The following is a 16719-nucleotide window of genomic DNA, read 5'->3' as shown; positions in this document are numbered from 1 at the left end:
TTTGCATGTAGAGATTTATGTATTTGTATAGCTTTTGGAAATGTGTGATTAATTTGATAGGATTTTATGTGTTTCTTTAAATTTCTTTCCACTGAACTAAGGTTAATATTGTGTTATATTTGCTTATCTTTGATCTAGGGTGGGGTCATTACCTCTGACATGATTGAGATGATATTTTCAAATAGCCCAGAGCAGCAGCTTTCTGCAACACAGAAATTCAGGAAACTACTCTCAAAAGGTAAGTCTTGGATACATTGACTTTCCTTTTTCATCTCTGTGTAAATTATTCCTTGTCCATAATCCCGTTTCTACAGCTCCAGGTAATTTGTTTTGGAGTAATGTGTTATGTGAGTAGAAAAATAAAGAGGCATATAGGTGTGTACAATTTTGAGTCTTTGCATTTCATTTTCCTTACTTATTTATATGATCTTACTAGAACATTTCATTTGGGGGCTATCATATAAAAGACCTTGTAGTAAGTAATAATCAAGAGCTTATGCTGACTGAAATTGAGAAGCTCTGCTCTTTATTAAAAATTACTTGAACAGTAGTTACTAGTTTTAATATTAGCAGTTTACCACTGAAAGTTAAGTATAGATTTATTGCAGAATAGGATAATTCCTCTTTTTGTGTAATTAGTATACATTGGCATATAGTGCTTGTTATTCTGGGCAGGTAAAAAAATTGTAAGCCATATTAAAAGATTGGTAGCAAATAGTAAACCATACAGTGGTAAATTATGGTTGTTTAAAATCATTAGTTTTTAAAAATTTTTATATCTTGAGGTGATAGCTACATTAAAATATCTACCACCATAACATACACATAAGGTGGTAAAATTCTGTGGGCTGTCCCTTTTTAGCATGATTTTCCCACAAAAGGCATTCATAACTATTGCTTCTCCGTGTATTCTAGTTTGCCAGCTTCCTTCATTAAAATGTGGTAACTAGAACATAGTACCATAGATGTGTTTATTGCAGTGGTTGATGATGAAAGACTTCGACTACTCATTTCAATGTCAGTTTAAGAGAACAGTGTTGGTCATGGCATAGTTATCTATCTGAATTTTCAGCAAAGAAAACTCTTTACTTCATGAACTGTAGTTTTGAATGTTCTAGGTTTTTGTTGTTGCTTTGATAAAACTTCTTACCCAAAAGCAACTTAGGAAAAAAGGGTTATTTGACTTAGTTACTTTTTATTGCTGTGATAAACTTGGGGCTTACAGTTCCAGATGGTTCGAGTCCGTGATGGTGGAGGGGCGGTAGCATGCTGCAGGAGACTAGAGAGAGCAGCAGCCAAGAGCTCACAGCTCAGACCATAGAGAGGAAGCTGAGAGCACATGGCATGCATGTTATCAGCTGGGGACCAAGTGTTAATGCGTGAGACTTAGGGAATAAGTCCATCGTAGAGTATTCCATGCCAAAGAAAACACTTGATGGTAAAAAAGTGTGGAATGTGCTATGGGCAGTCCTGCTTGCTGGCTAGAAGGTAGGCTTGTTATGTTTACTTGCATTCTCTCACACTGTTCAGGACCACCTTTCTAGAGAATGGTGCTACATATAGTGTGGGCTAGGCCCTCCTCCATCAATTAATAGTCAAGATAATCTCCCACAAGCCAATCTGATATAGCCAACGTTTCAATTGAGATTCTTTGACCAGATAACTATGTCAACTTGACAGAACCTAATGAGCTCGGGACAATGAGCTCATGTGGATTAAAAAAAAAAAAAAAAAAAAAAAAGCCTTTTAACAAATGTAGTGACTAGGCCATCAAGGTGGCTCAGGTAATAAAGGCACTGGCCTTCAAGACTGATGACCTGAGTTTGATCTCTGGAATGCACTTGATGTGAACCAACTCCCGCAGGTTATTATCTTCACACATGTGCCATGCTACATGGGTCCACACATAGGGAGACAAACAAATAAGTAAATTTAAAATATGTACTGAAAACATATAGTTGTTAAGCTGGATGCTTAATTGCCTGCCAGTCCAGGAGGTGGAGACAGAAATCTCAGAATTTAAGGCTAACCTGGGCAACATAGTGAGACCACATCTTAACATAGAAAATAAAAAAATCAACTGTTGTGGCTTAGAAATGTAATTTAATGTAGACTGCTTGCCTGTGATGCACAGAGTCTGGGGTTTATCCCCTGTGCTGACAAACAAAACAACTAAAGGGTTGCTTTGTTTTATTCTCCTAATTTATTGTCATTTTTGGTGTATTACTCATTTTTATACAATGTTTCTATAATTCAGAATATTAACTAGTTTATCTTTGTTGTTACCAAGTTTGTTATGTTTGAGTGATTGATAAGACTCTTGAGCCAGGCAAAGGACGTGTTACTAGAACTCCTTCCCTCCAAATCAACATTAAACTAATTAACTCTTTAGTCAAAACAAAAATATATGGCCTTAATATAGCACACAGGCTGTCTGTGACTTGCCAGGAGGATAACCTGAACTCCAGATCTGCCTCTGCCTCTGCCTCTGGAGTGCTGGGATTATTAGAGTGAACCACCATGCTTGGTTTACCTTTTACAGTAAAGCTGTTGACTTTGCCAAGGATCTCCCTAAGTGTTATAACTGTATTTTCCTGGCATTGCTACATACACATAAAAGGAAAAATCTCTCCTGGAATTATTGGCCTGATTATCTGATATTTCCTATCTGTTTACCCAGTAAGTACTTATTAAATGATAATACTCATTCTAATAAATCAAAGTGAGATTAATTTGGCAAATAACTGTTAATCAATTCTTGCTGGCAGTTTTTTGTTAGTGTGCCTAACAAGAAAGTGAAGTCCTATAAGCACCTTGAGAATCCTGTCATTCAGGTTCTCTAGGCAGGTATTAAAAAAACACAAATTGAAGCCTTTTGTACTGAAAAAAAGATCAGAGGAAAGTATATCAAAATATTAGTAGTAGTTGGTTTTGGATTTCCCTGCTTTCTGAGTTTCCTAAAATAGTAGGGTTGAGGTTCTCAACCTGTAGGTCGCGACCCCTTGGAGGGTGTTGAAGGGTCTCATATCAGATATCTTGCATATCAGATATTTAATTATAATTCATAACAATAGCAAACCACAGTTATAAAATAGCAATGAAATAATTTTGTGGTTGAGGGTCACCACAACATAAGGAACTTCACTTCATTAAAGGATTGCAGCATTAGGAAGGTTGAGAACCACTATAGCAGAGAATTCTTGGTAGTATAGCTCAGTGATAAGAATAATTTGCTGGGCTAGAGAGATAGCTCAGAGGTTAAGAGCACTGACTGCTCTTCCAGAGGTCCTGAGTTCAATTCCCAGCAACCACATGGTGGCTCACAACCATCTGTAATGAGATCTGGTGCCCTCTTCTGGCCTCAGTCATATATGCTGTATACATAATAAAAAATAAAATCTAAAAAAAAAAAAAATAAATAATAATTTGCTTAGCTTACAGTCCAGCGCTGAGGATGCACACACACAAAAGATTTTGCTTATGCTGCAAAAACAAAGAATTCTGCCCTTGCTTAATTTTCAGTATTTAAGCTTATATTTTTGTGATAACTTTCAAGCCACACTACTTTGAAAGTGACCAAATTCAATTTTAACCTTTTTTGGGGGGATAGATTTCTAACATGAAAGCTGGCCAATGAATGATAAGAAAGGGGTATTGTGACTAATTTTGATCTATGAAGTCATTGTATTGAAATCTTTTATTTTATTTTATGGGGAAACAGAACCTAATCCTCCTATTGATGAAGTCATCAACACACCAGGAGTAGTGGCCAGGTTTGTCGAGTTCCTCAAACGAAAAGAAAATTGTACACTGCAGGTGCGGATATTTTCATTTCTTGCCTTAGAACTTTGTTCTTGAAAACTTTTTGTCTATGAGTTACTTAATCTATATGAAGGCTTGATGTTTATATTGGTATTAGTGATAACTGCCTTGTAAACTGCTTGTATAGGTTTGTTAACATGTAGGTCCTGATCAATACTTGCTGGAGTTTGTCTTATTTGAATTTTTAGCTCTAGGAGTTGTCATAACCAGGAGCCTATTTCAAGCTATATGACGTTTCTTTGGGGGCGGGGGCATTGTTAGACTACTTGTTGGCCTTCTCAAGATGGTGTATGTATAACATGGATTGGCCTAGAAACTCAGTAATCAGACCTGGTCTTACTAGCCCTCTCCTACACTGAAAGAGCCCACAAGGAAACTTTGCCATGAGATCTTTTGGCTTTAAGTTTGATTTTCTACTAATGGACTATACAGAGAGTTTAGCACCTTAGGACTGAATGTTTTTGTAAAATAATTTTTCTAGTCTTAATTTCTAATTTATTTATTTTTATTTTATGTGCATTGGTGTTTTGCCATGGGTGTTGAGTACTCTGGAACTGGAGTTACAGACAGTTGTGAGCTGCCATGTGGGTGCTGGGAATTGAACCCCTGTCCTCTGGAAGGGCAGCCAGTGCTCTTAACCACTGAACCATCTCTCCAGCCCCCTAGGATTGAGTAACTTTTACAGTAAAAGGAGCCAGCTGTCAAACTCATAGCCTTTGAGTATCTGGAATTCTAAAAATACTTTTTTTCCTGGGTAAAGTTAAACTTTTGCTACTAATTTGGTTGTTCAGTAGCAGATTCCTTTAATATCTGAGTTATCGACAAATACCTATAACCCATAAATTCTCACCAAAGTATTGTATGTAATCTGAAGGGCACAGGCCTTTTAGAGATAGCTTGCAGCTATAAAATTTGGTCAAATTGCAAGTAGATCTGAAGATAGAAGAAATATTTGCCAATGATAAGGTAATTCAGACCTCCTTTGTCACTCTTGTTTGAGACATTTCATAAATGACGGTCCTTGTCTCAGGTTCCTTATTGGCTAGGTCATGGCAGATGACTTACAAGTCTTAATGCTTTGTCTTGATACTTCTCTCCTCCTGCTCCATCTTTCTCTTTATTTTACATCTTTCTTGTGGTGATGAATTTCTTCCAGAGGAGAAGGAAGAAATCCAGCAAAGGTAGAGTACTTCTCTGTCCCATCAGTTTTCTTCTCCAGTTTGACCTTTGCCAATCCCTGTGTTTATTTGAATTAAGATTCTGTTTTGCTTGCTGCCTCCTGGATTATTATAATTCTGGTCTCCATCTAAGTCCAGAATCACCAGACAGTTGAAAAATCATGTTTACCCTGAGAGCAAGGGAAGAGAGATTTTTCGCAGAAAAAAAAAAAAAGAAAAAAAGAAATCCAGATGACCAACACTGCAGAGAACAGAGCCTGAGCCACTAAGCAACCTACCAAGAGGACCATAGGGATCAAAAGAGGAGACTTACTGCAGTTTATCATTTGAAATGGTTTGTAGGAAAAGGGCATTAGGGAAGATGGCCATTTTGTTAATTACAGATTATGAAAATGATGCTCTCCAATCTCTGGTAATGTGTAGTTGAGTGGTACCATTTATACTCTCAGGTGGGCAGTTCTTATTAGATGCTTACAGAGGTCTCTACTTTCTTATGCGCTAAAGAAATAAAGCAGAATCTTCCAGACTTAAAATGAAAAATCTTGAGAAACGAATCTCCTTGTCTCTACATTCTCCTGTCCTCTTCTCTATAAGCAGTATAGTATGTTCATATACAGTGCCCTTTTCTGGCTGACACAGAAATTCCATGTCATTTTGTGATTCATAATATGTTAGAACTTACTTAGGTCAAGCCTTAAATCTCTGATTTGCTTTTATCTAAATTTCTAGATTCCACCCTTGTCCAGACTAGTAATTGGGATGAAAGACTGAAAAATGATTCCTCTGAAGTGACTGCTTCTTGAATTTTTACCTTAGCTATCTAACACTGAGAAGTAACCAATCTAGTGTTGAGGGTCGTTGTCTCCAGCCTTCCTTCTGCATGTTAAGCACAGCATGGCATTCTCTCTCTGGCTTGAGTATTGGGTAACATCGGTCACCACCAAAACAGTTAAGGGCAGTTATACTCAGGAAGGAGTCAGGAGACATAATTGCTCTGCCATGCCTTCAAATAATTAGATGTGTTTTGGAAAGCTTGGAGGGCATTCCTTGCTTTGTGAGTTGTAGGCAGCGCTAAATGTAAGATTGTGAGTAGCACATCTGTGGAATAAGTTTTTTGCCATTTCTCTTTCAGAAAGAGACTGATACTGTATGGCCAAAATGAAATTGGATGGGTCAGTTCTCTAATAAATCCCATGGCCAAGTTTTTTTCATCCCATAGCTAAAGAACTGAGTTTTAGTGAACTTCACTACCATTTTTTCTTCTTAAATCAGTGGATTATCTCAAATAAGAGAGCACAAAAAGCCTCCCCTGGGACATCATTATCCAGATCCTCCCTTGCCGTTCACTTGGAGGTGAATGTGGGTAGAATCTAGGATTCTGGAATTAAGCAATGCCTTAGCTTTAGAGTGTTGCCAAGCTTAATGTCACCTTCTAGCCTTTGGTATGAGACATGTTCTGTGGGCTCACTTGTTCAAGGTCAGGTCCAGCATCTTTATACTATCTAATGCATTGCTAAGATGCTGTGTTGCCAAACCTTTTATAAGTTTTATCTAGAAACAATAAATTGCTTCCTGCTTCTAAATACTAGATGGCACTCGTCCAAAAGTTGTGAGTTTGAATGAAATTGGCTTAGTTTTCCCCCTTTCTTGTCCCCTCTGGAAGCTTAGTCTGATAAACTGCAGTAAACCTTCATCCTCCTACCCTCCCTGTCTTCACTGATCTCTACCTTTCCTGGAGGGTTGCTCAGATACCTCAGGTGCTCTCCTTTGCAGAGTTTGATAATCTGGCTTTATTTTTCTGATGTGAGCCTTTCTTTTCACTTGCTCTCCAGGTGAGCCTGGCATTTGCTAGGAACCAGAGTGGAACCGGCAAAGTGGCCAGCAACAGAGTCCTGATCCAAATGGAGAAAGGGAGCCAGGCGTACCTCAACCTGGAGTGGGAAACTTGATAGGAGGTCAGAAGTGCTTCAGCTTTGGATTCTCATTTTCCTTATGAAAGGAACTGAGCACCAGAAGGTAGAGACTCAGAAAGAGGACAGAGAGGAAACCTCCAATCTGAATAACACAGACCGCAGTTGTAGCAATCAGTCCTTACTTAGCAAGTTCCTGTGCAAAACATCAGTGGAATAATAATGTATAAGTAGTTCTAGCTACACAATAGGTTATTTCCTGTGATGCAGTTCTTGGATTTCGAAGAGTGCATTAGTGTAAGACAACATAGAGAAAGCTAAGGCTGTGATTATTTTGTCCACGATTTGTTATTTTTGGTAATAACATTTCTTAGATGCTCACTTTGCAGGTTATTCTCCTCTTGGGTTATATGATTACTTAAGTTATTAATATTGTTTCTTTTGGTCGTTTCTATCATATCTTTATGTATTTGTGTTCACTATTAGTTTAAGCTTTCCTCTTTACAATCTCTCTCTGGTTGCATTCTAATCTAGCACCCAAGGCTGAAATAGTAAAAACAAAGCTGTAAATCTTAGTGAAATATAGTATAGACTATGAGGAAATGACATACAGGCTTTAAAAAAGTGTACTTGCACATCTAACACATTTGGTACTGGCTTACATTCCCGAAGTGAGTTCTGTCTTTCTCCTCACCCCCCCCCCCCCCCATACACGGCTATACCTCATCATCAGGTGAAAACACTGAAGTAATCAATACCAAAACAACTTTTTAATTTCCATTCTGGAATCATCTCTGAATTTAAAGATGGTCATTATGATTATGTACTCTGAATATAAGCATAATTATGGCACATTACGTTTGCAAAAGCATATCTAATGTTTGCCATATGCTGAGCTGTTGCTTACTTTTTCATTTTCCTAATCATCTTCACAGTTCTGTTTTTCTGTTTGATTCATCATTCTTTTGATTCTTTCATTTCTCCGAGACTTTGCTTGTTAAACTCAGCCAGCACTAAGAACCCTGGTGGCATTACTATTCTGATTGATTTTTTCTCACTGATAACTCTTTAATATGCTATCAGGGTATTACTGTGATTTTTGCACCAAAATATGACTGCAACCCTTTTCCTCAGGGATATGTAGTGTCCAGATATGACTTGCTCTTTCCAGATTCCTTTTCCTCAGAGTTTTCAACTTCTTCTGACTTGATCTCTGTAGTAATGGGCAGTTTTTTAAACTTTGAGCCTGCCTTCTAGTCAGGCAGTCTACTGCTTTCTTACATCATCTGTCTTGATTTTTAACCAGTTAATATTAATAGTGAGTTACATAAACTACATTTTAGGCAGCGCCTAAATTAAATAATGTGGTATACTGTTTGAAATTCCTTTCTCTAGGTAGTACAACTAAAGCAATTGAAATGTGTGTGTTTCAGAGAAATTTAAAATAGTTTGAACATTTCTTTCATTAGTAATTTAACTAGAGATAAATGTATGATGTGCTCCCCACTTTCCCGTGATATTTTGGGTTTAATTTTTAACCCCTCCTCCAAAGTCTTTATTGATGTAGTTACTTGTATGTAAGTTGTGTAGCATTAGCCAAAGTTTCTGCTTTCAGAGATGCCATTTTTTTTTTTTTTTACCTGTAGACCCAATCATAAATGAAGGCCCTTCCACTGGTTGCATTACTCTTAAAAATAAGCCAACTAACGGACCCTCAAAGGACAACAAAGAACACATACGTTTCTCTCATTTTGACCTTGTTTCTTTGGCTAGGAAGTTACTGTCAGTCACGTGGAGTTGACCTGCTACTTTTAATGGTTGATAAGACTTAATTTTCCCTCTCACTGGTGCCTTTTAGTTGATATCAAAGCTTAGAAAATGATAGCTACAAGTATATTTTTGATGACATGTAATTGAGCTCTCATTCGAAGTTATACTATTAAACAGAAATGTGACACTTTTTCAACTGCATACGTTATTCTTTAAAGGATAGAGAATGGTGGAAGGAATTAACCTAAAATTCAGGGGTCTTGACTGAATATAAATTTTGATTCTTGGATTTTTTTTTTTTAATGTTAAGCCAAAGAGAAAGAGATCTCTAAATTTGCTGGCCCTACTTTTTTCTTCATATTTTCTGCTTACCAATACTGTAATATTAGATCACCTTCTAGTCAGTTTACCTTTGCCACCACCTCTTCGTCTTCCTCCTCTTCCTCCCTTTTTTCCTTTTTCTTACCTCTATTAAGAAACTTGTCTTTGGTTGGGCATGGTGGCAGTTGTCTTTAATCCCTCCTTTTGGGAGGCAGAGGCAGGCAGATCTCTGATTTCAAGTCCAACCTGGTCTACACAGAGAGCTCCAGGCCAGTAAGGATGAGAGTGAGAATCTGTCTCCAGGGGGGTCACTTTATTTGGAATTTATCTCTGGACCTGAGACCTTCTCATCTGTTAGATGCTCATATACTCTGAAGCAGACATTGCTGTTGATTATATGCCTGTTAAATTCTTTTTACCTGTTTAATTAATTTACTTACATTATCTTTTGCCCTTTTCAGTTGTAATTGTGTAAAATACATCTTATGCTAATGTTCTCTTTCTATTTCACTTTGCCCATCCCCTAGAAATAATTTGTTTATTGGATCATGAAAACAATACCGCATACAAGGCCCAAAGGAACATAGACTGTTCATTACAGTTGTTTTTCTTAGCATTTCCCAGTCATCTAGGCCTGTCCATATAAGCAATAAGTATTGATGGTTTTCTGTGACTCTGTCCAGAGATGATCTGTACAATACATGTATTAATGTACTTCCTCTTTTTTAACCCTTTAATTGATGAAATGGTGTGTTACTGAAGTGTTTTTTTTTTTTTGTCATTTTGTTCCTTTCATTAAAATTTTTTGGAGCTCTCTTGAGTGGTCATGGCACACACCTTTAATCATAGCACTTGGGAGGGAGAGATAGGCAGATGTCCATGAGTTTAAGGCCAGCCTGGTCTACAGAATGAGTTTCAGAACAGCCAAAGCTATCCAGAGAAACCCTGTCTCAAAAAACAAAAACAAAAACAAAATTATAAAACACACTTTTTTCCCTATAGTTTCTTGGCAACTATACTTAGTTCTAAAATTTTAGGCACTTTAAATATTCCTTTATAGACTGAGGGATTCTGGAAATTACTTTTAAATTAATATGGTATTTACATTATCATAATAATGATCCCAGATTCCTTTTAATGTACAAAACATTGTATTGCTATAATTAAACAACTTTCTAAATTTTAATAAGATAATGAAACTTACTTTTGTCTTTGTAGTTTGAATCAGCCTGGGTCCTGACAAATATTGCTTCAGGAAATTCTCTTCAGACCCGGATTGTGATTCAGGCAGGAGCGGTGCCTATCTTCATCGAGTTGCTTAGCTCAGAGTTTGAAGATGTCCAGGAGCAGGTAAAAACCTCAGCAGAAACAGATAGGAGAGCACACATTTCACATAGTCATACCCAGCTTGAGTTTGATTACTTACTCACAGTGATTCATAGCTTGTTTAAATAGGAAAAATCCTCGAGTGAGTATTTCTCCTCCAACCATGGGATTCTTGCAGCTTTTAGCTGTCTTTCTTTTTTTTTAGTCATGGACATATTACTTATAAAAGGGCCTTTTCTAATGTGAGTCTTTATTGCTACTATTAAAAATCTTTGTCATTTGTTCAGAAAAGACAGAAAACAAACTTTTGTTAGCCTTATTATGTTTGTAAGGATAAATCACTACTAAGTGATTTGTAATTTTGAGAGAGAATTAAAACACAGAAAACTATCATTCTTAGACCTATACACCTATGAAGCCATTGTTGTGAAACTGCATTCACCACTTTCACAGCTTTAATAAATGTTACCATCTTAAAATAGTTTTCTTTTTCTTTTTTTTTTGGTTTTTCGAGACAGGGTTTCTCTGTGTAGCTTTGTGCCTTTCCTGGAACTCGCTTTGGAGACCAGACTGGCCTCGAACTCACAGAGATCCGCCTGCCTCTGCCTCCCGAGTGCTGCAATTAAAGGTATGCGCCACCACCGCCCGGCGAAAATAGTTTCTTATTTTAAGCAACCTAAATACATTTTTAATCCACCAATTAAGCCATTTAAATCCCTGTTTGTATAAAGGATTGTATAGAATATTACTTATGAGTGAGGATAGGATCCTTTAAAAACAATTGGCTTCAGACTGGGGATATAGCTTAGTGGGGGAGCAATTGTCCAGCCCATGTGAGGTCCTAAGTTCAGTTCCCAGCACTGGGGAAAAAGTTCCCTTTTACTAGTAAAGCCTTTACTTTAATGAAATAACATTTTCTTTTGTTTATTGTGTATAATCACCGTTTCTAACTCTGATACTCTAACTGGTTTGACTCCCTGATGAGTGTTTTGTTTTGTTTTTTTTTTTTTTTTTTTTTTTTTTTTTTGGTTTTTCGAGACAGGGTTTCTCTGTGTAGCTTTGCGCCTCTCCTGGAACTCACTTGGTAGCCCAGGCTGGCCTCGAACTCACAGAGATCCGCCTGGCTCTGCCTCCCGAGTGCTGGGATTAAAGGCGTGTGCCACCACCGCCGGCGATGAGTGATTTTAAGAAAGTCAATAATAGTGCATATGTCAAATGTTGATTTTATAAAGTGTTGCTGTGATATGCTGGCTTCTCTTTGAAAGAATTAGAGAATGAAAGTGTTCAATGTTATTGATGACTGACTCCTTCACAGGCAGTCTGGGCTCTTGGCAACATTGCTGGTGACAGTACCATGTGCAGAGACTATGTCTTAGACTGCAATATCCTCCCCCCTCTTCTGCAGTAAGTCCCTTTCTTTTTCTGAGGAATGAATGTATGAGAAATATTACATCTTGGGAAGTCATTTTGTGTTTCCTAGTATTACTTTGATTGCAAGTATTTTCTTGTTACATTGTTAGGGTGATGCCTCTTACTGAAATTCTGAAATACTGCATTAGAATTAATGAAGTTTATCTTCAGAGAATGAATAATTTAGGAAAATAATCTTTATTCTAGAGAATAAAAACATTTCTTATCAGTACTATTTATAGAGAATTAATATCTTTTATAATTTACTGTGGATTCATTATACTTGTAGGTTATTTTCAAAGCAGAATCGCTTGACCATGACCCGGAATGCAGTATGGGCTTTATCTAATCTCTGTAGAGGGAAGAGTCCACCTCCAGAATTTGCTAAGGTAAACGTTATGTTTGTGAGAAATTGTTAGGGGAAAAAAATGCTCTTAAAAGAATATAGTAACCAACATTAATGTTTACTGAAAGATAATTTTTGTTAAAATGTATTTGTTTGTGGAGACAATGCTTTTGGTAATTTTTGTTTTAATTTAGAGTAATTTCTCACTGCCAGTTTATAAATATCACTCTTAGAACCATAGCAGTCTTTGTCGATAACAAAGTTCTACAACAGAATTTCCCAGCTGTAGTATTTGTGAAAATTCCTTTACCTCCTTTTCTCTTAAGTGTGTACTGTAAGAAAGAATTCTAATTTAAGGATTAATGCGTAACATTTTTCTTCCTTAAATCATTTTCCTTGGGTTCTGTCTACCTCAGCTTGGTTAACTGAATAAGTACTAAGCACATTGCCAGAGACTGAAGTGTCCTTCAAACGTTTGAAGTATAACCATTCTGTAACTCACTAGTGTCTGAAAGTCTTAACCTCACTTCTCTTTGTTTCTGTTGAATGTCTAATCATCTTTTCTTTTCTAGGTTTCTCCCTGTCTGAATGTCCTTTCTTGGTTGCTGTTTGTCAGTGACACTGATGTACTGGCTGATGCCTGCTGGGCCCTCTCCTACCTGTCAGATGGACCCAATGATAAAATTCAAGCAGTCATTGATGCAGGAGTATGTAGGAGACTTGTGGAGCTTCTGATGTAAGATGATCTTCAAGAAAGTGTATCTGTGATAAACCACACCAAAAAACGATTTAGAGGAGGAAAGGGTTTACTTGACTGGACTTCCAGGTCACAGTCTGTCACTGAAGAAATCCATGGCGGGAACTGGAGTAGAAACTGTGGATGAATGCAGCTTACTGGCTTGTTCTCTGTCTTGCTCCCCGGCTCAGCCAGCTTATCACTAGGGTTGGTGTTACTCAGAGTGGGCTGGGCCCTGCCCTGTCACATCACTCATCAGCTGAGACAGTCTCTCACAGACATGGCCACAATCCAGTCTGACTTTTGGCAGTCCCTCAGTTGAGACTTACTTAGGTGACCCTAGGCTGTGTCAAGCTAACAGCTGGTTCTGACTTACACACTCTACTATTTTCCATATTTCTAGTACTTTGGTTATGTATTTTATTGATTTGTTATGCATTAGCTGATTGTCTCCTGTTTATATTGATGCCATTTTTTGGTTTGCTTTTTTTAACACTTACTGAAGACTCTATTATTCCTCTGCCATTATGAGTCTTCTAGCAGAATTATTTGGAAAGCTCTGCCTATGTAATTAATTCTATTTCTGTTGTTCCACCCCACACTGGAAAGGCCTAAGGTCGAGTACTAGAAACGAAAGGCATATTGCTGTGATAAATGGCCATTTCTTACTTTCTCATTAGAGAAAAAAACAGACTAGTATCGGACTCTGAATCCTATTTTTGTAATGCTTTTGGTGATAGCATGGAAGATTAACTCATGGCATAAATAATTTGAGACTATATTAATCAAATCTTTAGCTAATACTTTGAAGAAAATATAGCCACAATATGATGGCAAATGGTACAGTTATAAGCAACATGAAAGTAATTGGTGTACAAACCAGTTGTAGAGACAGTGTCTCAAACATGGTGTGAAATTGGTTAAGTGTAACATTACTGGGATTATAGCTAATTACAGACTGGTTACACACCAGCAGTGTAGTAGTGGTACAGTTTAAAGGCAGCGTGGTGCTACTGGGGTCTAAGCATTCAATATTTGGGAAATAATCACTTTTGTCCTTAAGTTATTAAGTTTACTACATGTTTCATTTTAATCATTAGATCTTAAGCGTGAAGGAAGAGAATAGGGTCTTAGAGGAAAGTTACAGGGGTATTGCTTTATTTACCCTGAAATCTGTACTTATTAACTGTCCTCACATATATATATATATATATATATATATATATATATATATATATATATATATAGCAGGCTTTGTGGGAAGTGTTTTTGGCCATAAAGGCAGCCTTGTAGGTTAGAGAAACAGAAGAGTATTTGAGATGTGAATCTCACTTTGGTTTTGAAGTTAGCTGAACTGTTGATAATAGCAGTTTCAGAGTATGAGCAGTGTATAAAAGTACCCTGTGCTTCCCAATCATCTCAGCTGCTCCAGGAGACCAACTAAAGAGGAGAGGGGCTGTAGAATAAGAGAAAAATGTGGAATTCATTGCTGGTGTTCCTGGGAAAGATTACTAGGAAGGAATTTACTTGAAAAATGAGGGGAAAGATCGCTTTTCTAGGTAATGGTCAATTCTGCCACCATGGTAAGTTCCCTAAATAGCCATAATCATAAAGTACCTTTCTGCTCTAAAATTAAATCACATCTTCCTTATTTTGGATTTCGTTCCCTAAGAAAACACTCTGGATAGAACTGTTGGCTCTAACATCTTTTTCTTTAATGGTTGCAGGCATAATGATTATAAAGTGGTGTCTCCTGCTCTGCGAGCTGTGGGAAATATTGTCACAGGAGATGATATTCAGACACAGGTATGAACACAGGCTTAATGTTTCTCTAAAGTGAGTCTCTTGAACGCAGTTCTGTTACATTGAGTTCTGTATTGTGAAGGATGACTGCCACTGTTTACTGGTGTTTGCTGTTCTCAGTATGTTCAAGATCTCTTCGTCGTCCTGTGACTTGAAGCAGTTGTAGGTTCCCTTATGAAATAACTTTTCCCTAGTCAGTTTTCTCCCTGCTTTCATTTGTAGTGGATCTTAGGAGCACCAGGTGGGCTTCCTAGCAATGTACTTTCTGGTAGCTTTTGTGTATGCTGAGTCTTTTGTAAGGAAGAGTCTTAGTCATAGTTCCCAGTGTCCATTCTGCTTTGGTAACAAGCATGTCCTCCGCAGTGAATTGTTTTAGCCTGTTTTCCTTTTTTTCCTCTTTCAGATGTCTCTGATGCATCAGTGATGATTATCTTGCTAGGCTTTCACAACAATGGAATACTTTGGTTTTTGTCTCTGACTGTTTCTACTTAGGAAGCTCCTTTCCTGTTCTCATTTATTTGTGGGCATGCTCTAGGAGCAGGTCTTCAGCATCATTCCTGGATTCATTACCCTTACTCACATGGACTTTAAGAATTGAGAGTTAGGTTTTTATTATCTCAATCAGCTTCAGCTTTCAGCAAGGCATTTGATGTTTTTACTTTTCTAATCTCTAAAATGAAGGAAATTAGATTTGTGTTCTCAGGTGTCTCACGGTGTCAGTGTTTTTAATTCCAGTTTATTCTTTCTACAAGGGAACTTATTTCTCCCTCTTTATCTGCTCCTGTCTTACTATTTGGCTCTAATAGTTGCCTGTGCCAGCAATGCAGGTAGTGGCTTGATTCTGCTCTCACCAGTCACTGTAGCTTGTTCCTCCATTGCTATTTATCCCTCACATTACTTAGTGTAGACATCTTAGACAAGAGAAAAGGGAATATATATTTGATTGTATTTGTATAAAATTTCTCTGGGACAACACATCCAAAATCAATATCAGTGATTATCTGTGAGGATAATTTGGTTGTTATCTAAGTATAGGAACAGAATGGAAGGGAAAGGAGTTTCTTACCGATGCAATCTTTATACATTCTAATTTTTAAAATACTGTGTGTGTGTGTGTGTGTGTGTGTGTGTGTGTGTGTGTGTGCATGCGTGCATGCTATAGCTCCTGTGTAGAAATCAGAGGACTTCTTTGGAGTTGGTTTTTATCCTTTCATTAAAATGAGTTATAAGTCTCAAACTCAGGTTTCCAGGTTTACATGGAAAATGGCAAATACCTACATACTAACTCATCTTGCCAGTCCATGTCTTGGATTTTTGAACCATGTTAATGTATTTACTTGGTTGGGGGGCAACTTTGTAGGGCTGAGATATAGCTCAGTGATAAATTGCATGCCTAGCATTTGTGAGATCCTGAGTTCAATTCTTGGCCCCCACAACAAAAAGTTCTTTCGGTTTCCCCTGTCCCACCCATGCTTTTTTTATTTTTATCTTTTGGTTTTTCAAGACAGGGCTTCTCTGCGCCTTTCCTGGCCTCGAACTCACAGAGATCCGCCTGCCTCTGCCTCCCGAGTGCTGGGATTGAAGGCGTGCTCCACCACCGCCCGGCTCCACCCATGCTTTTTGTTCTTACCCTGTTTGTTTATTGAATTTTGTTGGACCACTCCTAGCTCTGGGTTTTAGCACATACTTTTTTCCTTCATCCTCCATCCCTGCTCTAGCCACCACTTCCCCCATATCTATACTCTTGTTAGTAATGATTTCTTATTCCTTGTGCTTTTTATATCAGCATTGTATATTAGCATTTGCTGGGGATGTCTTTCTGTATGCTGTGAATGTGTTGCTCTGGCTGATTGATAAATAAAGTGCTGATTGGCCAGTAGCCAGGCAGGAAGTATAGTATAGGCGGATAAGCAGAGAGGAGAATTCTGGGAATTGGAAGGCTGAGTCAGGAGACCCTACCAGCCGCCCCCACCGCCATGAGAAATAAGATGTAAAGTACCAGTAAGCCACAAGCCACATGGCAACTTATAGATTAATAGAAATGGGTTAATTTAAGATATAAGAACTAGATAGCAAGAAGCCTGCCATGACCATACA

At 37.7% G+C, this 16719-nt stretch overlaps 1 protein-coding gene across 1 annotated transcript in view; it reads left to right on the top strand.

Moving 5' to 3' along the window:
- The window catches only part of Kpna1 (karyopherin subunit alpha 1), a 72701-nt gene that overhangs the window by 38140 nt on the left and 17842 nt on the right, over nucleotides 1–16719 (top strand). Inside the window, exons 4-10 of the mRNA XM_059277871.1 lie at nucleotides 139–238; nucleotides 3722–3816; nucleotides 10220–10351; nucleotides 11643–11731; nucleotides 12027–12126; nucleotides 12656–12819; nucleotides 14547–14625. Coding sequence (XP_059133854.1) covers nucleotides 139–238; nucleotides 3722–3816; nucleotides 10220–10351; nucleotides 11643–11731; nucleotides 12027–12126; nucleotides 12656–12819; nucleotides 14547–14625 — 759 coding nt within the window. The remainder of the gene's footprint in view (nucleotides 1–138; nucleotides 239–3721; nucleotides 3817–10219; nucleotides 10352–11642; nucleotides 11732–12026; nucleotides 12127–12655; nucleotides 12820–14546; nucleotides 14626–16719) is intronic.

This window comes from Peromyscus eremicus, chromosome 12, assembly GCF_949786415.1.
Source record: "Peromyscus eremicus chromosome 12, PerEre_H2_v1, whole genome shotgun sequence".
In the NCBI taxonomy this organism is placed as follows: domain Eukaryota; kingdom Metazoa; phylum Chordata; class Mammalia; order Rodentia; family Cricetidae; genus Peromyscus; species Peromyscus eremicus.
Note: the sequence above shows the minus strand (reverse complement) of the source record. Positions and strands in the feature narration are given on the sequence as shown.